The 27,868-nt window shown below is 45.0% G+C and overlaps 1 protein-coding gene across 1 annotated transcript in view; it reads left to right on the top strand.

Annotated features, from left to right (window-relative positions):
* The window catches only part of tmem178bb (transmembrane protein 178Bb), a 379,683-nt gene that overhangs the window by 71,075 nt on the left and 280,740 nt on the right, over window positions 1-27,868 (top strand). Inside the window, exon 2 of the mRNA XM_063059696.1 lies at window positions 21,396-21,509. Within this exon, the coding sequence (XP_062915766.1) occupies window positions 21,396-21,509 (114 nt within the window). The remainder of the gene's footprint in view (window positions 1-21,395; window positions 21,510-27,868) is intronic.

The following is a 27,868-nucleotide window of genomic DNA, read 5'->3' as shown; positions in this document are numbered from 1 at the left end:
CAGAATTGTGCACGGCACCCTACTTGACAGATTACAGATATCATTCACCGGAGAGGCTGCGCGTGTTGCTGTCGTGCCGCCATCTTCTCCTCCTCCTCCTGATTTGGGATGAATTGTGTCACAGCCTAGTCATGGTGGCAGCCCGGTCACCATGCAGGACTCCTGGCACTTTACTGGTGTAGCACAGTGGTTAGTGTAGCATCAGCAACCTGGGTTCAATTCCACCACTGTCTGTAAGGAGCTTGTACTTTCTCCCTGTGACCATGAGGATTTCCTCAGGACGCCCTGGTTTCCTCCCACATTCCAAAGACGTACGGATTAATAGGTCAATTGGTCACATGGGTGTAATTGGACTGTGTGGGATTGTTGGGCTAGAAGGGCCAGTTACCGTGTCATATTTCTAAATAAAATATATAAAAATACAATGTCATGTGGAATAGTACATTGCTGATTACATTCTTAGAATTACAGATTACCTTGTTATAGTTGCAACACAGAAGAGGAGTGTTCAACCCATTTGGTCTTTGCTCACTCACCACAATGTCATCACTCTGATTCTCTGCAGCTTCACGAAGCATTCTCATCTGTCCATCCAGTTCCCACGTGGGGAACGGGTCGACTCTGCGTTTCAGTGGTTACATTACAAGGCCGCGCTGTTCCCTCTATGCTGCGCAGGCGTGCGGCCGTTCAGTAACGGCAACGCTCCCGCGCACGTAGCCTTTGTTGCCGTGCAGCTTGGGTATTCTTTTGCATAATGTTTTATAAAGGTGCTGTATAAAAATTTCCTGCTCAGAGCAATGTTTGGTCCATGCAGTTGTAAACAAAAACAATTAGAGGGAACATTGCAAGGCCAGTAACCCAGAGAATGGTTCAGTGATGGGAGGAACAAGGGAACGTAGCCTACTAGATTAGTAACCCAAAGGAAGTCAAAATGATGGCTACATTGCTGGAACTGTAATCCAAGGAGCTATACTGTGGTGTCTGTGTGTGTTGAGATACTCAGCATGCAAACTGACTCACTGAGTCTACACAACAACCTTATTCTCCTGACATTCTAGCAACTCCCTTCAAATTCTACCACTCACCTACACCCTAGGGACAGCTCACAGGGGTCAACTAACCTTCCAACCCGCACGTCTTTGGGACGTGGGAGGAAACCAGGGCACCCAGAGGAAACCCACATAGTCACGAGGACAACATGCAGACTCCACACAGAGAGAGGATGCCGGAGGGCAGGATGTACCTGTATCTGTATCTGTGGAGCTCTGAAGCAGTGGGTCACTAGCTACACCTCTGTGCTCCTAGTAACTTGACCACGTGTAAGTGTCTTCATAAAGAAGGCACTGCACTTTCTCAGAAGGTTGTGTAGATTTGACTTGTCACCAAAAATTTGACAAACTTTAATAGATGCTCAGTGGAGAGTGTCCTAACTGATTACATCATGGCCTGGTATGGAAACACCAATGCCTAGGCACAGAAAAGACTACAGAAAGTGATGGATACAGCCCAGTTCACCATGGGCAAAGCCCTCCCCACCATTGACTATATTTACATAGAACACTGCCCCAAGAAAGCAGCATCCATCAGCAAAGAACCCCACCATCCAGTCCATGCTCTCTTCTTCACTCTTGTCCTGCCTCAATCGCTTACTCTGGCAGCTCGTTCCAAGTATATAGCAACCTCTGTGTGGGGGGAAAAGAGTTGCCCGTCAAGTTTCTATTAAATCTTTTCCCTCTCGCCTTAAACATCTGCCTTCTTGTTCATGATTCCCTAACCCTGGGAAAAAGACTGAGTAAATTTACCCCATCTGTGCTTCCCCCCTCCCCCTTCTCTTTCTCCCTGGGCCTCCTGTCCCATGATCCTCTCGTATCCTTTTTGCCAGTCACCTGTCCAGCTCTTGGCTCCATCCCTCCCCCTCCTGTCTTCTCCTGTCATTTTGGATCTCCCCCTCCCCCTCCCACTTTCAAATCCCTTACTAGCTCTTCTTTCAGTTTGTCCTGACGAAGGGTCTCGGCCCGAAACGGCAACTGTACCTCTTCCTAGAGATGCTGCCTGGCCTGCTGCGTTCACCAGCAACTTTTGCGTGCGTTGCTATCTGTGCCACTCATGTTTTTATACCCCTTGATCTGATGAAGTTGTCCATCAGGTCCCTTTCAAATCTTTCTCCTCTCTCCTTACAAGTCTTCTGTACTCGGTATGATCATTGCTGATTGAATTTCTTGCCTCAGCTCCACTTTCCTGTCTGATTCCCACAACCCTTGGTTCCTGCATAGCCCATTTTCCATCTCAGCAGTGAACGAGTCAGTGACTCAGCCTTCGGATAGAGGAAGGTAAACGTCCACAATAAAACAAATAATGATTGTTGTAAGAATCCATCTGGTTTGTGAATGCCCATCATGAGAAATCTGCCCATGTGCCTCATCCCATCTGCCTTCCGTGGTTGACTCTTAGCTACCTGCTCTCTTCAGGTGTAGTTAGGGATGGGCCATAAATGCTGGCCTTGCTGACAGTATCCATATCTTAGTCACACAGTCATAAAGCAATGAAGCACTGAAACAGGCTTTTCGGCCCATCTAGTCTGCCTAGTCCTGTCTAATTGCACCCAGGAACCATAGCTCTCCATATCTCTTCTGGCCATGTACCTATCCAAATGTCTCTTAAATGTTGCAATTGAACCCGCATCCACCACTTTTGCTGGAAGCTCATCCATACTCGCACCACCCCCTGAATGAAGACGTTCCCCTTAAATATTTCACCTTTCACCCTAAACCTACAGTATGACCTCTAGTTCTAGTCTCTAATATGACCTCCTGAGAAGAAAAAGCCTACAGATACTTACCTATCTCTATCCCTCTTAAATTTGCATGTCTCCATAAGATGCCCCTTCATTCTCCTATGCTCCAGTGAATCTATTCAATCTTTTCCCTATAACTCAGATCCCCAAGTCTGGCGACATCTCTGTAAATGTTCCCTGCACTCCTTCAAGTTTACTGACATCTTTCCTGCAAGTAGGTGACTAGAACTGCACGCGATGCTCCAAATTCAGCCTCACCAGTGTCTTATACAACTTCAACATAACATCTCAACTCCTGTACTCACTATTTTGATTTATGAAGGATCAACTTTGTTTACTATAAACATTTACATGTAATAGGAATTTGCTGTGGTGTGTCGGTCAGGATGCGACATGGAACAAAGAATAACAATATTCAACAATTATAAAGAATAAATAATTATCTAAGAATAAAGTTAGACCTTAAAATATGAATATTGAACAAAATGTGCATAAGTACATAGAGACCAGCATATATTTACAATGTACTTACAGTGTAGTGCAGTGATGGGGGTAATAGGTAGAGGGGGATGGGGTGGGGCTAATTAGAATGGTTGATCAGATTATCTGTGTGGGAGAAGAAGCTTTTAAGTTGGAGTGAAGTTTTTTTGTTTTAATATCACTATAGTGCTTTCAAGGAGGGAGCTTTTGGGAAAGGCAGTTTATAGGGTACCAAAGAGCTTTGGGAAAAGGTCAATGTACCAAAAGCTCTCTTCTGAACAAACATCTTGCAAAAAATTCTCTGAGAAAAAGAAAATAAAACTGTATTTGAATAAAATTGGAGCAGGAATATGGTATTGTAGCGTTCATAGTAATGGACCTGTGACTCGCCGGAAACACGACAGGCTGCAAATGCTAGGACGTAGAGTGAAAACAAATGGTTGAGCAGCATCTATGGGGAAAAGAAATGCTGATGCTTTGGGTCCCGACACAAGATCTCCACCCGAAACATCAGCAGTTCCTTTACCCCAGGGATGCTCGTCTGCCCAGTGAGTTACACCAGCAGACTGTTCTTTGCAGCAGTATTTCAGCGTTCCTGTTCCTGGAACGCCAGTGTGGGGGCTGGCACTGAAGTAGTTTCATTGCTGGAGTGATAATTCAGAAAATGAGAATTGGAACCCGACTTTCACAGGTTTCAAAATTAAATCTGATTTGCACCTTGTCAGAATCAAGTTCACTACCACTGACGTACGTCATGAAAGTTGTTGCAGCAACAGTTTTGTGCAAGACAAAGAAATTACTATAAGTTACAATAAAACATAAAATAAATAAGTAGTGCAAAAATAACAGCAATAATGTTCATTGGTTCATGGACTGTTCAGAAATGTGGTGGTGGAGGGGAGGAAGTTGTCCCTAAAACTTTGAGTGTGGTCTTCAGGCTCCTGTACCTCCTTAGTGCAGCTCATGTCCCAGGTGGTGAGGTTCCTTCATGATGGATGTTCACTTCTTGAGTCACTGCCTTTGAAGGTGTCCTTGATGATGGTGACAATGATTTTAACACTGCAAGTAGCAAACTGTTACAATATAGGTAAGCGTGACCATGAAGGAGTCAGAATTACAATAATTTCCATCCATTTCATTTCCGATCCTGAGGGAAAGAACTTCACTGACTGACGTGACTCAGTACAACGATGATAAGATTGATTTGTGTGGCTAGCGGAAGGATAGGATTCTCGGACACTGGAGATATTTGCTTGGTGCAGTTAGAGTTATGGAACACAACAGCACAGAAACAGACCCTTCGGTCCATCTAGTCTGTGCTGAACCATTAATCTGCCAAATCCCTTTGACCTGCACCTGGACCAAAGCCCTCCATACCCTTCCCATCCTTGTACCAATCCAAATTTCTCTTAAACGTTGAAATTGAGCCCACATCTATCACTTCTTCTGGCAGCTAGCTCCACACTCTTACCACATCTGAGTGAAGAGGTTCCTCCTCATGTTCTCCTCAAATATTTCACTTTTCACCCTTAACCCCTAAACTCTAGTTGTAGTCTCATCCAACCTCAGTGGACAAAGCCCACTTGCATTTACCCTTTCTACACCCCTCATAATTTTGTATATCTCTGTCAAATCTCCCTCAGTCTTCTACATTCTGGGGAATAAGATCCCAACCTGTACAACCTTTCCATATATCTCAGGTCCTCCCATTCTGACAACATCCTTGTAAATTTTCTCTGTACTCTTAAGCTTATTTACATCTTTCCCGTAGGGAGGAAATTAAAAATGCACCCAATACTCCAAATTAGGCCTCACCAACGCCTTATACAACTTCAACATAACGCCCCAACTCCTGTGTTTAGTACTTTGATTTTTGAAGTCCAATTAGCTAAAAGCTTTCGCTATGATGCTATCTACTTGTGATGCTGCTTTCAAGGAATTACGGATCAATATTCCCAAATCCCTCTGTTCTACCACACTCCTACTGCTCACCGTGTAAAACCTATTCTGGTTGGTTCTCCCAATGTTCAACACCTCACAGTTCAGTCAGACCCACCAGCAGCTTCTCAATGAGAAGAGGGTGTACGGAGAGTGAATTCCAGCTTTGGTGTTGCCACTCACATTGAAGAAATTAAAGTTCTGGAGCTGGGGAAAGGTGGAGCAGGCTCTTGAGATAAGGAGCTGCAGTATCAGTGAGACCATCGAGAGCTGGAGGGTCCGCCCCAACTCTGTCCTTGGCCGGTTCTGGTCCACAACGGAGAGCGGGGAACTGGAGACAATGAGGGAGGTGGGCAGAGGTGAGAGGGAACAGATTATCAGCAGGGGTATTAGTCTGAGCAGGGAGAAAGGGAGGCGATAGTGGTGTACTCGTGTCATCCCTCCAAACTTCTCTGTTTCTGTGTGCCCTTGCAATAAGTGCAGGATCAATTCAGTGAAGCTATGGTGCCCCTATTAGGGCAGCATAGTGAGGTAGTATCACTGTCTCAAAGCTCTAGTGGTTCTGAGGTCAGGTGTGTTGTAGGGGAGAGAACTGTCAGGGCTAATAACTTGTAAATAGGTTACATTGTGCTAATGTGGTAACCGGGAACCACAGATGAAGGTAGAGGCATGGAATGTAGTAGTGATGACACCCAAGTTTCAGGAACGTTACTAATTGTTTTATAGCATATCCTCATTGTTGTAATAGTAAATTGGATTTACTGCTAGACCTGTGGATAATCATTTTATTTTGTAATCAGGACCAAGCCTGCTACTTAATTAAGTCTTCAAAATGTAGTTTTACGGATAATCACATCAAATGAGAATGTAGAGGCTCGTCTAAATTTATGCTCAGATAGATTAGCTTCGGCTGTTATTTCAGACACCAGCTCCATGTGATCTTTCAGTTTGCTCCTACTGAGAGCAGTGTTTATGGAGTTTTCGTGTTCTCCTTATGGTTACGCAGCTTTCTCTGGGTACTCTGGTTCCCTCCCACGTCCCAAAGAAGCTCAGGTTTTTGGTTACTTTAAAATATCCCTATTATAGATAGGTGGTGGGTAGAATTGGTGGGGGTTAATGGACATGTGTGAGGGGGAATGGGCTTCGGGGAGTGGACAGGATTGCTTTAAAAACTACCATACACTCAATGGGCTGAATGGCCTCCTGCATCACTTAAATGTATGCTATGTTGGTGGAATCAGGTGGAAGCTATAGGTAGCGTGATATTGACCGGAGATGATGGACTTCCTCCAGTGCCCTGGCCAGTGTTCCTCCGCCACCATTCCACCAGCTCATTGTAATCTGAGGAGTGAGAAATTCATTCACAAGACCAGAGAAGGAAGCGCCAACCAGCTGCAGGTTACCTCAGCCCAAGTAAAGGTTATTGGGTGCTAAGCACACTTCAGAAAAACTGATGACACTTTAGCAATGATCTGCATTGTGGTAGCACCTTTTCAAGAACATAAGGAAGGTGAGAGAGTGGGCCATTTGGCCCTCATTACACTATCTCACTTAATGAGATCATAGATGATCTTTTATTCTGCAGCTCTGTCCCTTTACATCCCTTAAATCCAAACATCTAAAGATTGCTGTTAAACTGTGCTGAGTGTTTCTGTCTCTCCCACTTCTTTAAATCCCAATGCTCTACAATGAACATAGAATATGACAGCACAGGTACAAACTCTTCAGCCCAAGATGTCTTTGACTACTATGATGCCATTGTGACGAGAATACATATAGATTAAGATGTTAGCTGTCCTGTGCTGGCACCAGTGGGATCAGCAGTTGGTCTGCCACCTGTCTTCAGGAGAGAGAGAGATAAGGAAAACAATGGAGCAGCATTTGGAGATGTTAATGAAGGGACGGGAGAGAGTAACGGAAGGAGAGCTGTCAAGATCGGCTCCCCCTTTGAACCCTGAACTGTTTGAAGTGATGGACAGGCGATACCCCAGCAGGGGAATAAAAAGGGACAGGTTCGCTAAGGCAACACACACACGACACCCCGAGGTAACGAGACCCTGGAAGTGGTGCGTCTCCCACAAGTCGGTGGGAAGCTTTTTGGACAGCTGGTCGTGGGACAAGCCATAGACGCACAGGGTGGAAAGGCACGATCGACGGGAACCTGGTGTGTGTCCACCCTTGCCTGGGTGCCGGGTTCACCACAGAGAAACGACCGTATCTGGAAACGGAGGGGTCACGGTCGGTGACCTCAGATGACATCACAAAGGGCTCGCCCGAAAGCTGACTGCGAAGGTCTGTGTGTGGAAGCCGTTTGAATATTCATTCGTTTTGCTCTCTCTCTCTCCTTCCCCCCACTGTCTGCAAACTGAACTGAACTAAATTGAACTGAACTTTGCGTCACTTTGAAACTGGTCATTTACCCCTAGACAACGATAGAGCTTGATTGATCCTGTTATCTTAATTCTGTGTACATGTGTGTTTATCATTGCTGAACTGTTGCATTTATTATCCTTTTGATTAGAGTACTGTGTTGCTTGTTTCTTTAATAAAACTTTCTTAGTTCTAGTAATCCAGACTCCAACTGAGTGATCCATTTCTGCTGGTTTGGCAACCCAGTTACGGGGTACGTAACACCATATTGAAATGATCCCTTCTGCCTGCATATGATGCACATCCTTCCATTCCCTGAAAACTGATGTGCCTATCTCAAAGCCTCATAATTGCTACAATCATATCTGCTTCCACCGCTACTCCTTGGCAGCCCATTCCAGGCACCCACCAATTTCGGTATTCTTGCCCCACTCAAACCCTTTAAACTTTCCCCCAATCCTCTTAAAGCTGTGTTCCTTATCTCCCCTCATCTGTCTACCAGTTTTTAAAAAAGTATTTGTCCTTCTTTGTTGACCCCTCTGCTAAGAGAAATACAATACTGTGCAAAAGTCTTGGGTATATATATATTATATCTTGGGTGCCTAAGCATTTTGCATAGTAATATACTAATTTTATGTATTGCACCGTACTGTTGATGCAAAAAAGAAAACAAATTTTAAGACATACGTGAGTGTTGAAAAACCTGATTCTGATTCGTGTCTCTAAATGTGGACTGAGGGTGGGAGAGGGGCAGGGAGAGGGGAATCATGGTTGGAAAAAGGGGAAGGGAGAGGGGACGGATCGGGTAGCACCAGAGAGACATTCGGTAATGATCAATAAACCAACTGTTGGGAATCAGGTTACCTTGCCTGGTGTCTCAGGGCTGGGTGTGTCCGCACCCGTGCTACCCCACACCCCAGCACTCCTCTGCCGCTTGTCCCAAACCCCTCCCACAGTGCACCACCCTTGCCATTCCCAACATCCTTTCCTCTGGCCAGATTTACGAACTTGATCTCTGCTCCACATTGACAAATTCAGTACTGTGTGTTACGTACCCCGTAACTGGGTTACCAAGCCAGCAGAAATGGACCACTTAGTTGGAGTCTGGTTAACAGAAACTAATAAAGTTTTATTAAAGAAATAAGTAACACAGTACTCTAATCGTACGGATATAAATGCAACAGGTTAGCAATGATAAAACAAACATGTACACAGAACTAGAGTAATAGGAATCAATCAAGCTCTATCGCAGTCTAGGGGTAAAATGATCAGTCTCAAGTGACGCAGAGTTCAGTTCAGCTTAGTACAGTTCACAGTAATCGCTGTTGTGCCATTGGGGAGAGAGAAAGAATGCAAATTTTGATTCAAACAGACCTTTGATGTTCTTCGCAGTTAGCTTTTGGGCGAACTCTTTTATGTCTTCTGTGGTCACCGACTGTGACCCCTCTGTTTCGGATACGACCGTTCTTCCGCGGTGAACCTGGCACCCAAGCAAGGGCGGACACACACCAGGTTCCCGCCGATCGTCCCCTTTCACCCTGTGTGTCTATGGTCGGTTCCCGTGACCAGACCTCCAAACTGACATCAACTTGTGGGGGCACACCGCTCTTCCAGGGTCTCATTATCTCATGATCTCGTGGTGTGTCGTGCCTTAGCGAACCTGTTCTTTTTATCCCCCTGCTGGGGTATCGCCTGTCCATCAAACTTCAAACAGTTCAGGTTCAAAGCAACCGGTCTGTCAATATTCTGAACTGTGTTTCTTTTCCGTTATCTCTCTCCTCTCTCATTAACATTTTGAACGCTTCTCTGTTGTCTCACTTATCTCTCTCTCATTAGCATCAATCTTCTGATAACTTGGTTTGTCGTCACACGTAGAAAAGTCTTAGGCACCCTAGCTACATATATGTGCCTAAGACTTCTGCACGGTGTTGTAGATTTTTCCTATTGACACTATTTAAGCTCCTTATTTTTACACACCACATTGGGACACCCTTTAATCTCCCCTGTTCCAATAAAAACAACCCCTGCCAATCCAATCTTTCCTCACAGCTACCCACTCCAACGTAATCACACTTTTCCTGTAATGTAGTGATCAGCGCTGAGGCCTAACTCAACTCTGGCTACAGTTCTGTCACAATCTCACTGGCCTTACACTCTGCTATACTCAAAACAAAAACTACTTGGAGCATTCTGCAGGTCTGAAAAGGGGGATGGATAGAGAGAAGAAAGGGGTTGTGAGTGATACGATGAAGACCAAGAGAAACTGAATGACACAGGTGATGGTGGGACCTACTGAGGTAGGGGGTAAACACTGGTGGATTGTTCCTTGAAGGCTGTTTCAGAATCGGGTTTAATATCACCGGTATATGCTGTGAAGTTTTTTGTCTTTACGACAGCAGTATAATGCAATACATAATAATAGAAAAAAATGTGAATTACATTAAGTATATAAATGTATATTAAATAGTTAAATAAGTAATGCAAAAATAGAAATAAAAAAGTAGTGATGTACTGTTCATGGTTCAATGTCCATTCAGAAATTGGATGACAGAGGAGAAGAAGCTGTTCCTGAGTCATTGAGTGTGTGACTTCAGGCTTCTGTACTTCCTTCCTGATGGTAGCAATCAGAAGAAGGCATGATCTGGGTGATGGGGTCCTTATTGAATTACGCCGCCTTTTTGAGACATCACTCCTTGAAGGTGCCCTGGATATATCAGGGGCTAGTGCCCATGAGGGATTACGACTCTCTGCAGCTTGTAGCTGCATCAATATGTTGGGCCCAGGTTAGATCGTTAGATATATTGACACCCAGGAACTTGAAATTGCTCCTTCTCTCCACTTCTGAGCCCTCTGTGTTTATACCCTTTGGCTCAGCATAGCCTGTGCCTTTTAAACCACTGCCTGACCTCCTTTCAGAATTTGTGGATCAAAGTCCCCTTGTACATCCACATCACCGAACAGCTCCTTGTTATGAATTCCCTTGCCTTCCGAGTGCATGACCTCATATCGGTCTGGATTAATTTCTATTTGCAAGTTTTTCTGCCCAGCTGACCAGGCCATCTGCAATTCCCTGCAGTCTAAAACTCTAGTTCAACCTTACAACTATTTTCTCTTGTCAGCTGTGAGCTTCTCTACAATTCCGCCTTACATTTAGGTCCAATTTATGCAAGAACTTGTGGAACCCCAGTGGATCCCAAGGGTTTTTAATTTGCAACCAGCCTACCATGTAAGACCTCATGAAAAGCCTCATTAAATCCATTTAGACTAAACAAGCACTGTACCTCTGTTGGCCTTCTTTATTACCTCCTCAAAGAATTTGGCCAAATTAGTGAGAGTCGACCTCTCCTTGCCAAACCCTTGCTCACTGTCTACTGTCACTCAATTCTATACCTTAGAATAGATTCCAATAATTTGCCCAGCACTGAACTTTTAAAAAAAAGTCTGTAACTACTTTCCTTATATGCTTCTCCTTTCTAAAACAATTATAGAACTGGTAGCAGCCTCCCAAAACTCTAGTACCCCTCTCGATGAAAACTTGTAGACAGAGCGTTTGCAATTTCCTCCCTTTCTGCTTTTAAAAAATGGGATACATTGCTTCCTGATTTGGCAACTTATCTTTTCCAAAACATTAGATACCGAGGCTCTTGCTGTGTGTATCCCATACAGTATTTTGCATTCTTTCATATTAACTGGAAAATATTCTTCTTCAATTTGGTGAAAATGGTCACTAAATATTCTGTGACTCCTCACATTACAAATACATTTTAATATAAAAATAAATTCTTAATACATAGTATATATTATATATAATATAGGCAGATTAATATATATATATATTTATTATTGTAATTTATAGTATAATTTATGTATTGCACTACTGCTGGCACAAAACATCAAATTTCATGACAGATGTCAGTGATTATTATTCTGGTTCTGACTAATCCGGAATAAATCACTTTTCTCATTATGTATGTATAAAGTATAAGACCATAAGACATAGAGCAGAAATAGTCCATTCAGCCCATTTAGTGTTCTCTGCTATTCCATCCTGGCTGATTTATTATCCCACTCAACCCCATTTTACTGACTTCTCCCGGTAACATTCGACACCCTTACTATTCAAGAACCCATCAACCTCTGCTTTAAATATATCCAATAATTTGGCCTGCACAGCCATTCTTGACAATGGATTCCAAACATTCACCACCCTCTAGCTAAAGAAACTCCTCTTCATTTCCATTCTAAAGGGAAACCCTTGTATCCCAAGGCTGTGCCCTCTGCTTCTAGCCTCCTCCACTTTAGAAATATCTTCTCCATTTTCACACTAGCTGGACCTTTCAATGTTTGATAGGTTTTAATGAGATCTTGCCCTCTTTCTTCTAAACTCCTGTAAGTTCAGGCCTGGAGCCATGAAACACGCCTCGCGCATTAACCCTTTAATTCCTAAGATCATTCTCGTGAAACTCCTCAGGGCTCTCTCCAATGCCAGCACATCTTTTTTTTAAGATAAGGGATCCAAAATTGCTCACAATACTCCAAGTGTGGTCAAAAGAATGCCTTATTAAGTCCCAGCATTACATCCTTGCTTTTATATTCTAGTCCCCTTGAAATGAATGCTAACATTGTATTTGCCTTCCTTATCCCTGTCTCAGCTTGCAAGCTAACCTTTAGGGAATTCTGCACAAGGACTCCCAAGTCCCTTTGTTCCTCTGATTTCTGAATTTTCTCCCTGTTTAGAATATGGTCTGTGACTCTATTCCTTCTACCAAAGTGCATGACCATACACTTTCCTCTAGCTACTACTTCTTTGTCCATTCTCCCAATCTGTCCAAGTCCTTCTGCAGCCTTCCTGCTTCTCAACACTACCTGCCCCTCCATGCATCTCCACACATCTGTGTATTATTCGCAGACTTGGCCACAAAGCCATCAATTCCATCATCCAATCATTGATATACAACGTGAGAAGAAGTGGTGCCAACACCAGTCCCTGCAGAACACCACCAGCCAAAGGCAGCCAACCAGAAAAGGCCCACTTTATTCCCACACTTTGCCTCCTGCCAATCAGCCAATCTTCCATCAATGCTAACATCTTTCCTGTAATAAAATGAGTTGACGTACGTTTTATATTTTTTTGGAACACTCTGCCACTCTGACTTTTTGGAACTCTCTCGCTCTCGCTCTCTCTCTATCACGCGCGTTCTCTCGCTCGTGGTCGCTCTCATTCACGCTTGCTTTCTCGCTCTTGCTCTCGCTGCTCGCGCTCTCTCTCTCTTGCGCTTGCTTTTTCACTCTCGAGTGCGCGCTCTCTCTCTCTTGCGCTCTCTCGCTCTCTCTCGTGGTCGCTCTCACTCGCGCTCGCTCTCTCTCGCTCTCGCTCTCTCTGTCGCGCTTACTTTCTTGCTCTCTCTCACGCACGCACTCTCTCACTCACGTTCTCTCTCTCTCGGTCGCTTTCTCGTGCTTGCTTTCTTGCTCTTGCGCTCACTCTCTCGCGCTGTTCTCTCACGCTCGCTCTCAAAATATTCGATTTCTGGGACATTGTGTATAATTTGCGGGCATCAGGGAGTGACTATTAATATGCGGCAGACTCCTGAAATTTCCGAGAGAGGTGGGATGTCTGTATTCGTAAACTTTCTGTGAGGTGTTTTCCTGGATCATGACTCTTCCCTAAATACTTCCCACTGCTTCAGTACTGATTTACCTTCGAGTAACTGGTTCCCATCTAATATTATATATTGGATTGTACTGGTGCCACAAAGACATCAACTTTTGCAACTTATACCGGTGATATTAAACTTGATTCTGAAACAGCCTTCAAGGAATGATCCACCAGTGGTCACCACTCGACCTCAGTAGGCCCCACCACCACCTGTGTCATTCAGTTTCTCTTGGTCCTCATTGTATCACTCATAACCCTTTTCTTCTCTCCATCCATTTCCCTCCACCATAGTATCCAGGACATCTTCAAGGAGCAAAGTCTCAAAAAGGTGTGTAAATCATTAAGCACCCCCATCACCAAGGTCATGCCTTGTTCTTATTGCTACCATCAGGAAGGAGGAACACAAACTTGAAGGCACACACTCAATGATTCAGGAACAGCTTTTCCCCCTCTGCCATCCGATTTCTGAATGGACATTTTCCAGACCTGTAGATTTGGTCTTAACACAATTTAGATCTTCTGCTCCAATTTTATCTCCGTCCTTTTCCATTACAATGCTAATCCTAACTTAATTGTGATCAGTACTGATACTCCGTCCACTTATCCAGCTTCAATCCAAAAAAAATTAAATCTGGAACCTGCTTGCTGTATACTGACTAAATAGGATTCTCATGCAGATAATTTAACAACTATCTGTCATCTATGCCGTCGAACTGACTGTATCTTGAATAACAAAAAGGTAACTGAAATTCCCCATTATTCTTCTCTGGTATTTATGCATTTGTCAAAAATGTGCTTACAAGTTTATTAAATGTTACACCTCAGTTCTCATTCATCTCTTTTGGTTTACCCGTCCTTCAGGCATTAGCTGCCATGAACTAAAATAACAACTTCACACCCGCCCTCTCTCAGCAGGTGTGACCATCACTTGTATTGTCAGTCTCTCTTGGCATCCAGCCTTGCATAGAATCTCCAACCCCCCCGCCTCCATGTTCTGTACTCTTCATCCCAGCCCTTTCCATGCACTGTGAAATAGGCTTGTTTCCTCACCTCTCTTCATCCTGATGGAACTGGAACCCTCGCTCTATTTCTCTCTCTACAGATGCTGCCTGACCAGCTGAATAATCTCTGTTTTTATCAGTATGAAGGGTTGCCAGCTGAAAGTGTTGACAGAGTTAGACAGCACGGAGGGGTTTGAGGACAAGGGGGAGGACTTTAAAACAGTGGTAGTGTATCATTGTAGGTCATCAATGGGTGACCTAGCATATAGCAGCAGCGTTTGTGCTCTAGCTTAGGTTCATGGATGCTGGTGGATGGGGGAGCAGGTTCAGTCAGTGAATCATTTGGAATAGTTGAGTCAAGATGCAACAATATTTTGCACAAAGTGCTAGTGGATCTCAGCAGGTCAGGCAGCATCTATGGAGTGGAATATACAGTTGATGTTGTGGGGTGATACCCTTCATCAGGACTGGGAAGGAAGGGGGAAGAAGACAGAATGTGGAAGTAGGGAAAGGAGGACCAGCTGGCAGGTGATGTTTGAGACCAGGTGAGAGTTAGGTGTGTGGGTGGGGAGGGGGGATAGGTGGAAAAGGTAAAGGGCAAGAGGAAGAAAGAATCTAATATGAATACAGTGCACCACAGGAGAAAGGGAAGGAAGAAATTTTCTCTTCTCTTCCCCTTCTCTGCTTTTCCATTCTCCCGTCTTACCCCTTCTGTTCACCTCACTCGCTCATCACGTTGCTCTGGTGTCCCTCCTCCTCCCTTTTCGTTCCACGGATTTGAGTGGGAATTGTGCAGTGCTTATATACTGTACATCTCTGCTACAATGTGTTCCTTAAATCTGTCACTGTGGATTGCTGTTGAGTGTCATTCCCAGCTTAGGCAGAGGGTGCTGAGCAGCAGACGAAGTCTGGAAGAAGATCTGAGTCCTTACAGTAGACTGGGTGCTGTAACCAATGTTCAAAAGTTCAAAGTAAATTTATTATCAAAGTGCACATGTGTCACCATATGCACCCCTGAGATTCATTTTCTTGTGGGCATTCACCGTTCATACAAGAAACACAATAGAATCAATGAAAGATCGCACTCAACGGGATGGACGAACAACCAATGTGCAAAACACAGCGAACAGTGCAAATACAAAAGGAAAGAAAAAATAATAATAAATAAATAAGCAATAAATATTGAGAACGTGAGAGGAAGAGTTTTTGAAAATGAGTCCATAGTTTGTGGGAACAGTTCAGCAATGGGGCAAGTGAAGTTATCTCCTTTGATTCAAGAGCCTGATTGTTGAGGGGTAATAGCTTGTCTTGAACCTGGTGGTGGGAGTCCTGAGGCTCCAGTACCTTTTTCCAAAAGGCTGATTTATACTTGTGCGTCAGGCCACCATGGCTTATGCTGTAGCCTGTGAATGTGGCCTACGCCATTGTGAGCATTTTTATTTGTGCATTGGTGTGTCTGTGTCGCTCTGCATTTCACCGCCAAAACGCTAGTTGGCGGTGGGGTTTCTATGCCACTGTGTTGAGTTTTTTCCTGTACTTCAAACAATGGCAATTGAAACTGAGCGCATCATGTTGGAGTTGGAGCTAATAAATGTTGAACAGGAGTTTCTTCTCTCTCAATTCTGAAATGGCGGAGAAGAAGAAGCAAACAGAAATGCGTAGGAGGAAATGTGATGCTACCAAGCAGACCAGTCACAGTTGTTGCGGCCTACGTCGCCGTGACACGTAGTTACATTTTGGGAGAGAATGCGCATTAAGCTACAGCATAGGGTTCGGCGTGGAGTACAGTGTAGGGTACACGGCTATGCCATACCTACGGCGTACGTCTGACGCAGAAGTATAAACTGGGCTTAAACCAGCAGTGAGAAGAGAGCATAACCTAGATAGTGAGAGTCCTTGATGATAGATGCTGCTTTCCTGCAATAGCACTCTGTATAGATGTGCTCAATGGTGGGGAGGGCTTTATCCATGATGGACTGGGCCATATCTACTACTTCTTATAGCTTTTTCCATTCAAGGATATCAGTGCTTCCATAGCAGGTTGTGATGCAACCAATCAATATACCCTCCATCATACATCTATAGAAGCTTGTGAAAGTTTCAGATGTCATGCAGAATCTTCATAAACTTCTGAGAAACTGCTTTAGTTTCTTCATAACGACACTTACGTGCTGTATCCAGGACAGATCCTCTCAAATGATAAAACAGAGGAATGTGAAGTTGCTAACCCTCTCCACTTCTGAACCCCCGATGAGAACTGGCTCATGGACCTCTGGTTTCTTCCTCCTGAAATCAATAATCAGCTCCTTGGTTTTTCTGAGATTGAGTGAGAGTTTTTTTTTTCCTGACACCACCGTCCCCTTTCTTGATCTCTCTGTCTCTATCTCTGGAGACAAACTGTCCAACAATATCTTTTATAAACCTACAGATCCCCATGGCTAACTTGACTATACCTCCTCCCACCCTGTCTCCTGTAAAAACGCTATTCCCTTTTCTCAGTTCCTTCACCTCTACTGCATCTGTTCCCAGGATGAGACTTCCCCCTCCCGGACATCAGAGATGCCCCCCTCCTCCAAAGTCGGCGTTTTCCTCCTTCCACCATTAATGCTGCCCTAACCCGCATCTCCTCCATTTCCCAAACATCCAAGTTCACCCCATCTTCCTGCTGCCTTAACAGGGATAGAGTTCCTCTTGTCCTCACCTACCACCCCATGAGACTCTGCATCCAACACATCAGTCTCTGTGACTTCTGCCACCTCCAAAGTGATCCTACCATGAATCACATCTTTACACCACCTCTCTCGGCTTTCCACAAGGATCACTCCCTCCATGATTCCTTTGTCCATTAATCTCCCTCCTGGCACTTAGTCCTGAAAGCAGCCAAAGTGCTACACCTGCCCATTCACCTCCTCCCTCACCTCCATTCAGGGCCCCAAACAGTCCTTCCAGGTGAGGTAACACTTCACCTGTGAATCTGCTGGGGTTGTTTATTGTGTCTGATGCTCCCGATGTGGCCTCCTCTACATTGGTGAGACCCGTTGTAAATTGGGGAACTGCTTTGTCGTGCATCTCCACTCCATCTGCCAAAAATGAGATTTCCCAGTGGCCAATCATTTTAATTCACATTCTGGCATGTCCGTCCATGATCTCCTGTTGTGCCACAATGAAGGCCACTCTCAGGATGGAGGAGCAACACCTCATATACCGCCTGGATAGCCTCCAACCTGATGGCATGAACATCATTTTCTCCTCACGGTTTTAAAAAATCCTCAGCCTTTCTCTTCTTCTATTCTCCACTCTAGATTCTTACCTCTTCTAATCTGACTATCACCTCCCCTGGTGCCCCTCCTTCTTCCCTTTCTCCCATGGTCCGCTCTCCTCTCCTGTCATATTCCTTCCTCTCCAGTCCTTTACCTTTCCCCTCACCTTTTTATTCTGCCTTCCGCCCCCCCCTTCCTTTCCAGTCCGGAAGAAGGATTCCCAGCCCAAAGCATTGACTGTTTATTAATTTTCATAGATGCTGTCTGACCTCCTCAGTTCCTCCAGCATTCTGAGTCTTTTGCATTGAGTGAGAGGCTCTTGTTGTGGCACCACTCAGCCAGATTTTCAATCTCCCTCCTAAATGCTGATTTGTCACCACCTTTGATTCGGCCACTGACAGTGGTGTCGTCAGCAAACGTCAGTATGGCACTGGAGCTGCGCCTAGCCTCGCAGTCATAAGTACAAAGCGAGTCGAGCAGGGGGCTAAGCACACAGCCTTGTGGTACACCTGTACTGATGGAGGTTGCAGAGGAAATGTTGTTGCCAGTCTGAACTGACTTCGGTCTGCAAGTCAGGAAATTGAGGATCTAGTTGCACAAGGAGGTATTGAAGACCCTGGTCTTGAACCCTATCGATGACTTTTGAGGGGATGATAGTGTGGAATGCAGACAGTCAGTGAAGAGCATCCTGGTGTATGCACATTGTCAATGAGGCAAGTGAGATGGGTGAGGAAGAATGCAGGAAACTGCCTGTTAATCCAAAAGCTAAAATGATAAATATTTGAAGCTTCCTTAAATAATTAAGCATTCAGTTGGTGTTAGCTCGAGGCAGTGAATTCCATTGTTTCTCTAACAACTGCCCTCAAATTCATTACTATATTTAGCCACATTGGTGAGAGTGCTGTTGTATAATACAGTGACTATGTGTTCATGTTAGCGCAGACTGGTTTCTGAGGTGGACCCGAGCTTCCAGCATCCAACGTCATCAGTCAGGCAGTTTCTGCTGGAGCAGTACCTGTCCAAACTTCCAGGCTTGCACGTCCTATTATTCCTCCGAAAGTAATGGCCGGCCCGTTCCATGCCTGAGGGATTTCTAGCTCACCCGAGCAAGACAACTAGGAGTCAACGCATAAGTGTGGGGAGGGTCGTCACATAAAGATCAGTCGGGCTTAACGATGGCGTTTGATGTGAAAGCTGAGCAGGATGAAAGGCAGCACAGAATATAGAACATCACAGCACTGCACAGGCTCCTTGGCCTATTGTGCCGACCTAACCTACTCCAAGATCAATCTAATCCTTCCCTCCCACGTAGTCCTCCATTTTCCTTTCATCCATGTGCCTAACGTATCAGCCTCTCCCGCACCCTCAGCAGAGCATTTCATGCCTATATCCCTATATCCCTATTAAAAAAAACTTACCTCTGATATTCCCATAAACTTTCCTCAAATACCTTAAGCAGATACTCTGGTATTGGCCATTGCTGCCCCAGCAAAAAGACGCTGGCTGTCCACTCCATCTATGCCTTTTATCGTCTTGTACAGCTCTCCCAAGTCTTGCCTCGTCTTCCTTTGCTCCAAAGTGAGAAGCCTTAGCTCACTCAACCTCTCATAAGATGTGCTCTTTAATCCAGTCAACACGCTGGTAAACCTCCTCTGCACTCTCAACATGGAGCCTGGTTTTATTTGGATGCCCTCTCTTTTGTCCCTAGCGGACGTCATGTGTCAGAAGTCCTGCTCTCAATCACTATCCTTGGCCTTCACTGCTTTTATTCCCTACTGGTGTGGAATAGCTTTGCCAATGCACACAACTGAGGCTCACCCTTTAGTGTTTTCCACAGCTGTGCCGAATGCCCAGTGAAGTGGTGTTCAGAATGGAGGTCAAACGTTGAGAGTGATGAGGCTGTTCTGGAGCTGAAGTCCAGTGATGAGGCTTAGATCTAGGATAGCGCACACAAAATGCCGGAGAAACTCAATGAATCCATGGAGAGGAATAATGAGCCGATGTTGAGGGTCAGGGACATTTCAGGGTGTTTGTCTCTTTAATCCCCTCCATAGGTGGTACCAGACCTGCAGCATTTTCTCCAAAATTTTTTGTGTGTTACTCTGGATTTACAGCACCTGCAGAATCTTTTGTGTTCATGGCTTGTATCTAGGTGTGTTTTTTTAATAAGAAATTTGGCTTCAAACACTGTCAGACTCAGATAGACAGAAAGTGAATGAGAGGCAAGAAGTGTGTGTGTGTGTGGGGGGGGACGGGTAAAGAGGGAGAGGGGGGAAAGAAAGATAGATTGACAAAAAGATAAAGTGGCAAAGAGAGACAGCAAAAAAGAGAACAGTGAGACTGGACTTGGAGTAATGTGTTCAGTTTTGTTCACCCTGCTACAGGAAAGGTGTTAAACTGGAAAGAGTGCAGAAAAAATTGACAAGGACATTGTCAGGACCCGAGGGACCTAATTATAGGGAGAATTTTGCTAGGCTAGGACTTTATTCCTTGGAGGGTAGGAGACCGAGAGGTGATCTTTCAGAGGTGTATAAAATCTTGAGGGGTATGGATAGGGTGAATGCATTGAAGACTGTTAATTAAGGTTGGTGAATTGAGAACCAAGAGGCCACAGGTTTAGAGTGACAGGGCAGAGGCTTTAAGCATTGACAGTGACGCCTCTCTTCCAAATGCTGATTGCCTGTTATGCTCAGTTTGACGTATGGAAAGACATACCTCCCCCTCCCCCAAGGAGCAGGCATTAGGGCTGACGTGTGGAAGACCCTAACCAGGAAAAAAGATTAAAGTCTGTCACCAGCCTTGTGGCCCAAAAGGCCGGTGCTTATGCCGGTTTCCAGGATCAACCCGTATAAAGCTGAGGGGCCTGATAACATGCCTGGTCGGTTGCTGAGGGATTGTACAGACCAGTTAACAGAGGTTCCAACAGGCATCATCAACAGTCTACTGTCCCCACCTGCTTCAAGGTGGCCACCACCATCTCAGTGCCCAAGAGGGCAACAAGAAGGTAGCCTGCCTCAACGAATACCATCCAGTGGCACTGACCGCAACAATAATGAAGAACTTTGAGTGGCTGGTTACTGATCACATTAAATCCAATCTTCCTTTTGCATTGCAACACACACAGAATGCAGGAGCCTGCTGAAGGGTGTCGGCCCGAAACTTCGACTGTACTTTTTCCCATAGATGCTGCTTGATCTGCTGAGTTCCTCCAGCATTTTTTGTGTGTGTGTGTGTTGCTTGGATTTCCAGCATCTGCAGATTCTCTCTTGTTCCTGCTGCACTGGACCCTTTCCAGCTCGTTTATCACATCACTTCTATAGGTGTACTGATAAGGCCATGGCCACCGCATTACTCTCTGTCCTGTCCCTCTCACCTCAGTTGTAAATGGCCAACTCCAGGTCCATGAGACTGTGTTGGCCACTCCCAGACCCTGCTAAGAGGGGGAACATCTACCCTATCAATTCTCCTCCAACAAGACCTCCAATCATACTTATTTGTAGAGAGGATAGACCCAGTCTCCTCATCTTGCATGCAAAAAAAATAATGAAACTTCTATGTGATGTCTGACAGGCAGACCACTCCCTAAGTCTGGAGACCCAGCTGTATGTGTTACCACTGTCTCTATCGCCCCCTTTACTATGAATCCTAGCGTTCTGTTGGCCTTTGCAACTACCAGCTGTACCTCTGTGCGACACTTCTGGGTCACACACGTGCAGCCAGATCTCCTTGTATACCAATGGTTGGGAGATACGAAAGCACAGAGGAAGCGGGTAGTGTTGATGGGGGGGGTGCGTGGTGGAATTAGTGGAACCCACTGCAATGAGCTACGCTGGAGAAATACTGTGCTATGTGTTTGAAAGTGTGCCTAATACCCTTTGTTTTCCTTCCGGCAGGTGAAATAGACAGGTGTACGCCAATCAAGTATCACTACTCCTCAGCAATCCTTCCGAAAAACCTTTCATACAACATCACAAAAACCATCCGGCAAGACGAGTGGCACTCCCTGCGTAAGTCTGTGACTCTTGTGCTTATCTTGTTCCCACAGGCTGAGATTTGTCTGTATTTGATGGGATTTCTGTGGCTTGTTTGGAGAAGATTCAGAATTGTTTAAAGTTATTTACTGTGCACAGGTGTAAAGGAGAACGGAACAATTGCTACTCCAGATCTGATACAGCACAAAAAAGATAAAGAACATGTTAATAATAAACATAAAATAAATATAAATACATAAGATAGATTCTGTACATAGATTGATTGTATGTCCATAGGGTGACTGGCGGGAAATAATAAAGTTGTGATGGAGTTCGTAGGTGGAGGTGTGACTGCTTGGGGAAAGTAACTGTTTTTGAGTCTGGTGGTCCTGGCATGGATGCTATGTAGCCTCCTCCCTGATGGGAGTGGGACAAACAGTCCATGAGCAGGGTGTGTGGGATCCTTCATAGTGTTACTGGCCCTTTTCTGTATACGTGTCCTTGATGGCAGGTAGGCTGGTGCCAGTGATATGCTGGGCAGGTTCGATTACCTGTTGTGGAGATAGGGCCTTCTTCGCAGGCAGTCTCTCCGGATCGAGGGTGACTCTGGTCCTGTGTGTCCTGAGCTGCAGACCCTTCCACAGATGGGGCAGGGGGCGTCCGATGAGGGAGGTGTGTGAGGTGGCAATGCTCACACAGAACCTCTGTGTGCTCCTGCTAGCTGATCCTCAGTACGATCCGGAATGTCTCTTTCCCGCTTTCAGTAATCATGGGGCACGGATTCCCAGGAGTCAGCGGGAGCGTTGTGTTTCCTCAAGAGGATTTTGAGCACATCTCTGAACCTTCTCCTCCCTCTGCCTGGTAATCTCTTCCCCTAAGAGAGGTCAGAATGTGGGACTTTTTCAGGAGTCTGGTGTTGGACATAATCTACCCAGCTGTCTGTAACTGTTGGCCTCAGTACTGGGGACGTAGCCTTGGAGAGGACACCAATGTTGGTTCACTTACCCTGCCAGTACATTCAGAGAACTGAAATGATTTGAGACATCTTTCTTTCTCTTTGAGGTCCCTGCTTTATGTAGGTTATGACTCCAAAGTATTCAGGAGGACACAGATCTCTGCTGCTCGGTAGAGCAAGTGCTTTGTGTTGGATTTGAGATCTTGCACGCCCTAGCCCTCAGATGTCTGAAGTCACTGGAGAATTTCATCTCCAATATCTGCCTTGACCAGGAAGTCAAAGTGAATTCATTGTCAAAATAATAAGCAATAATAAAACCATAACAAACAAATAGTAACAACCAATGTACAAAAGACAAACAGTACAAATAAAAAAAAATCTCAGGTGGCTCCTGACATGTGGGAGATGGTCCACACATTTTAGAGTCTTAATGATCATGAGTGGGTAGGGTGGGGGAGTGTGATGTATAACCGGGACAATCTGAAGGAGGACCTTGGTCTTGTGGATGTTGAGTCTTCATGAATGCTTTGGTGAATGAGTGAATGGTGACTTGGAACTCAGCATCTGAACATGCGCACAGGCAAGTGCTATCTGCATTCTGTTGGGGTGATCTTGGTTGTGGAAGAGTGACCTCAGTCGAGCCATTTCCTATTAGTCCTGCAGATGTGCTTTATCACCGTAGGAAGCTTGTTAGAGAGGGAGTGTAATGTTGTGGTGAAAAAGATTGAGAAAAGCTTTAGGGCAATGACATACCACTGACCTTTAGCGTGATTGGCTCTGTTGTGGGCCTACTGATAAGATGCCTTGTCATCTATAGGCTTTGCAAATAACTTGGACAAAATTTGACCCTGAACTACACAAGGAGCTGTGAGGACTGATGAGGAAAAGCTTGTTTTAAGGATTTCTAAAGTCAAAAACAGGGAGAGTGGTTAAAACTGACAATTACAGAAGAGCAAACATTTAGAAGTAGGGCTACAGGAGATTCCAGAGGTGGGACAGTGAGTCTGAGGATTCAAAGCTGAAGTGTACTTAGTAAAACAGCCAGCTTAGGTCACCAAACATCGGACTTGAGCGCCTGAATTACAGGGATAGGTAGAATAAGTTATGACTTTGTTCTCTGGAGTGCAGGAGAATGAGGGGAGATCTTACAGAGATATATAAAATTATAAGGGGTATGGGGATTTCAGTAGGGATGGCATTATAGTGTGGCGGTTAGCATAGTGCTATTACAGTACCAGTGACCTCGGTTCAATTCCTGCTGCTGTCTGTAAGGAATTAGTATGTTCTCCCCGTGACTGCGTGGGTTTCCTCCGAGTACTCTGGTTTCCTCCCACTTCCCAAAGATGTACCAGTTGGTAGGTTAATTAGTCTCATGGTTGTAATTGTGTGGACTGGGCTCGTTGGGCCGGAAGGGCCTGTTACCGCGTGGGCTCGCTGGGCCGGAAGGGCCTGTAACCGCGTGGGCTCGCTGGGCCGGAAGGGCCTGTTACCACGTGGGCTCGCTGGGCCAGAAGGGCCTGTTACCGCGTGGGCTCGCTGGGCCAGGAAGGGCCTGTTACCACGTGGGCTCGCTGGGCCGGCAGGGCCTGTAACCACGTGGGCTCGCCAAGTTAATTAAAATGGTTGAGATGAAGGCATTCAGGCCTTTTTCCCTGAGGCTGGGTGACACTAAAACTAGAGGTCATAGGTTTAAGGTGAAAGGTGAAATATTTAAGGAGAAACAGAGGAGAATTTCCTTCACTCGAGTGTGGAATGAACTGCTTGTACAAATGGTGGGTGCATATTTAATTGTAACATATAAGAGAAGTTTGAAAAGGTAAATGGTTGAGAGAGATAGTGAGGGATGTGGTTTTGGTGCAGGTAGATGAGACTGGATAGAAAACCAGGCCGGCCCAGGCTAGATGAGCTGAAGAGCCTGTTTGTGCTGTAGTGCACTATGACTCCATGAAGGTGTGAGATAGGTGAGACAAGGAACGATAACTCAGATAGACGAGCCCTGCCTGATAATGCCAGACATCCTGGTTCAATCGTGACCTCAGGTTCTCTCTGTATGGAGTCTGCAAGTTCATGTGGCTGTCTTGGCTTCTTGTATGTGCTCCAGTTTCCTCGGAGCTCCCAAATACTTGCAGGTTGATTGGCGGCTGTAAATCGGCCCTAGTGTGTGGGTGAATAGTAGACTCACAGGGTTGATTAGAAAGTGGCGACGATAAAAATAAAATTAACGTAGCGTTAGTGTAATGGGTGGATGATGGTGGATAATGGGTTCTATGTCGTATCTCTATGACTCTAGCTGGGCCGGGAAAGCATCAAGGGTAGATATCATGGACAGCTTGAGCAAAGAAGGTGGACTGGACCAGTTCATTAACATTGGCTCAGATGGGGTTGAATTGTTTAGAACAGAGGAAGTTGCGAGAGGACAAGAGAAGGAAGGTGGTACAAAGGGTGGAAGCTGAGTGATGGGGTGCAGCAGAGAGGGGTAAGGCAAGGGGAAGCAGTGAGACGGGGAAAGGACGTGTTATCACTATGTAGGATTGGGTTGTAGAATTGTTTTTTCCCCTTGTAGCTTAACTTCCTGATGCTTGCTTGTATTTTTATATAATCACCTATATACATGTAATTGTTCAGTGAGTTTTCCAGTAATTACGGTACAGTTCACTTTGCATTTTTTTGAATACTTCTTAGTTTCAATGGTGATTACACATTACTTGAATCTGACTATTTTATTTGTTAACTGGTATCTCTAGCCTCGTAACCATGACTACATTTAGTCCTCTCTTTTATGTTTCTCTTGACACCTCACCTCCTCCTCCTTTGCTCTAGTAACACTTAATAAAAAGGCTTTAAGCAAAAAGTCTTGTGCCTCATTCTTGACTTCTGATGAACCTTTGGATTGCAAGCATTTGGATCCAACAACTATCTATAGAATGTAGATTGGGAAAGAGAAAGTGATGGAATTGTGAGGTGAGGGATATTAGTGTTGGAGTGAGAACTCCTAGTCCATCCAAAGGCCCCCTTCAGTCGCTCACCTGTGTCCATTCTGGGTTGTCCCGTGTCAGGCTGAGGTTCACCTACAGTGTGAGGATCGGCCCTCTGTCCTTTCTCAAACCGGTCCCCCACCTCTATCAGAATCACGTTTATTATCACTGGCATGTGAAGTGAAATCTGTTAACTCAGTAACAGCAGTTCAATGCAATACATAATATAGAAGAAGAAAATCAATCAATCAATCAATTACAGTATACGTATATTGAATAGATTAGAAATCGAGCAAAAAACAGAAATACTGTATATTAAAAAAAGGTAGTGTCCAAGAGTTCAATGTCCATTTAGGAATCAGATGGCAGAGGGGAAGAAGCTGTTCCTGAATCACTGAGTGTGTGGCTTCAGGCTTCTGTGCCTCCTACCTGATGGTAACAGTGAGAAAAGAGCATGCCCTGGGTGCTGGAGGTCCTTAATAATGGATGCTGCCTTTCTGAGACACCGCTCCTTGAAGATATACTGAGTACTTTGTAGACTAGTACCCAAGGTGGAGCTGACTAAATTTACAACCCTCTGCAGCTTCTTTTCGTCCTGCGCAGTAGCACACCCACCCCCGCAAACCCCCATACCAGACAGTGATGCAGTCAGTCAGAATGTTCTCCATGGTACACCTATAGAAGTTTTTGAGTGTATTTGTTGACATACTAAATCTCTTCAAACTCCTAAGAGAGAATAGCCACTGTCTTGCCTTCTTTATAACTGCATTGATATGTTGGGACCAGGTTAGATCCTCTGAGATTTTGACACCCAGAACTTGAAGCTGCTCACTCTCTCCACTTCTGGTCCCTCTCTGAGGATTGGTATGTGTTCCCTTGTCTTACTCTTCCGGAGTCCTGACTAATCAAGTACTTATCAATCTCCACTATAAATATACCCAATGACTTAGCCTCCACAGGCATTCCGGGCAACAAATTCCACAGATTCACCACCATCTGGTTAAAGAAAGTCCACCTCATCTTGTTCTAAAGGGAGGTCCCTCTATTCTGAGGTTGTGCCCTCTGGTCCTAGACTCTCTCACTGTTCTAAACATCCTCTACACCTCCACTCTGTCTAGGCCATTCATAATTAGAACCCCCTCCCCCCGCTCATTCTTTAAACTGCAGCCAGCATTCAAAAGAAACCAAGAGGATAGATGTAGACAAGGTGGTGCATGTTGTGTGTATGGACCTTAGCAAGGCCTTTGACAAAGTTCCACATGGTCTGGAAGGTTAGGCTGCTCGTGATCCAGGGAGAGCTAGCGAGCTGGATGCAGGATTGATGGTAGGAAGCAGAGGGTGACAGCAGAAGGTTGTTTTTCAGATCAGAAGCCAATGATGAGTGGTGTGCCTCGGGTTGCTGCTAGGCCCGTTGTTGTTTGTCATTTATATTAAAGATTTGGATGGGAATGTTACAAGGCATTGCCACGTGATGCTGAAATAAGTGGTAAGCACAGATATTCTGTAGATGTTGGAAGTCCAAAGTAACATGCACAAAACGCTGGAGGAACCCAGCAGGTCACGAGGCATCTATGGAGAGGAATAACCAGTCAACGTTTTGGGCCACGACCCTTCATCAGGACTGAAATAAGTAGTGATATAGACATGAAGAATGTTATCAAAGGTTACAGTGATCATTTGATCAACTGGGCAAAAGTGGGCTGAAAAATGGCCACTGGCTTTCAATTCAGCTGAGTGAAAAGTGTTGCATGTTGGGAAATCAAAGCAGGAATTTAACAGCGAATGGTGGGGCCCAGGGAAGTGCTGGTGGACAGAGAGACCTAGGACTACAAGTATATGGTTTCCTGAAAGTGGAATCGCATGTAGATAGGTTGGTGAGGGAGTCATTTGGCATACAAGCCTTCATCACCAAGTTATGATGCAGTTGTACAAGACGAGGGTGAGGTCACACTTGGCATATTGTGTAGAGTTTTGGTCATTCTACCTTAGGAAAGACGTAATTAAGTTGAAATGAGTGGAAGGAAAATTTGATGAGAATGTTGCCAGGACTCGAGGGCCTGAGATCACAGTAAATGGAGGTGCTGGCTCGAAGGGCCGAATGGCCTACTCCTGCACCTATTGTCTATTGAGATATAGGGAGGGTTTGGACAGACTAGGATGTTAATCCTTGAAGGACTGAGGAGTGACTTTATAAGGCTGTATATAATTGTGAGAGGCATAAAGGAAGTGAATACACACACAGTCTTTTCCCCAGAAAATCAAAACCTACAGGGCATGGGTTTAAATTGAAAGGAGAAAGATTTAAAAGGGACCCAAGGGGCAACTTGTTCACACTGAGGATGGTGTCTATATGGACGCTGTCAGAGAAGGTTCCTCAGGCAGGTACAGTAAGAACATTTAAAAGACATTTGGACAGCTCTGTTGATAGGAATAAGAGGGATATGGACAAAGTGCATGCAAATAGG

The sequence above is a fragment of the Mobula hypostoma genome, chromosome 9 (assembly GCF_963921235.1).
Source record: "Mobula hypostoma chromosome 9, sMobHyp1.1, whole genome shotgun sequence".
NCBI classification, from domain to species: Eukaryota; Metazoa; Chordata; class Chondrichthyes; order Myliobatiformes; family Myliobatidae; genus Mobula; species Mobula hypostoma.
This window is presented reverse-complemented; position numbering and strand designations above follow the sequence as displayed.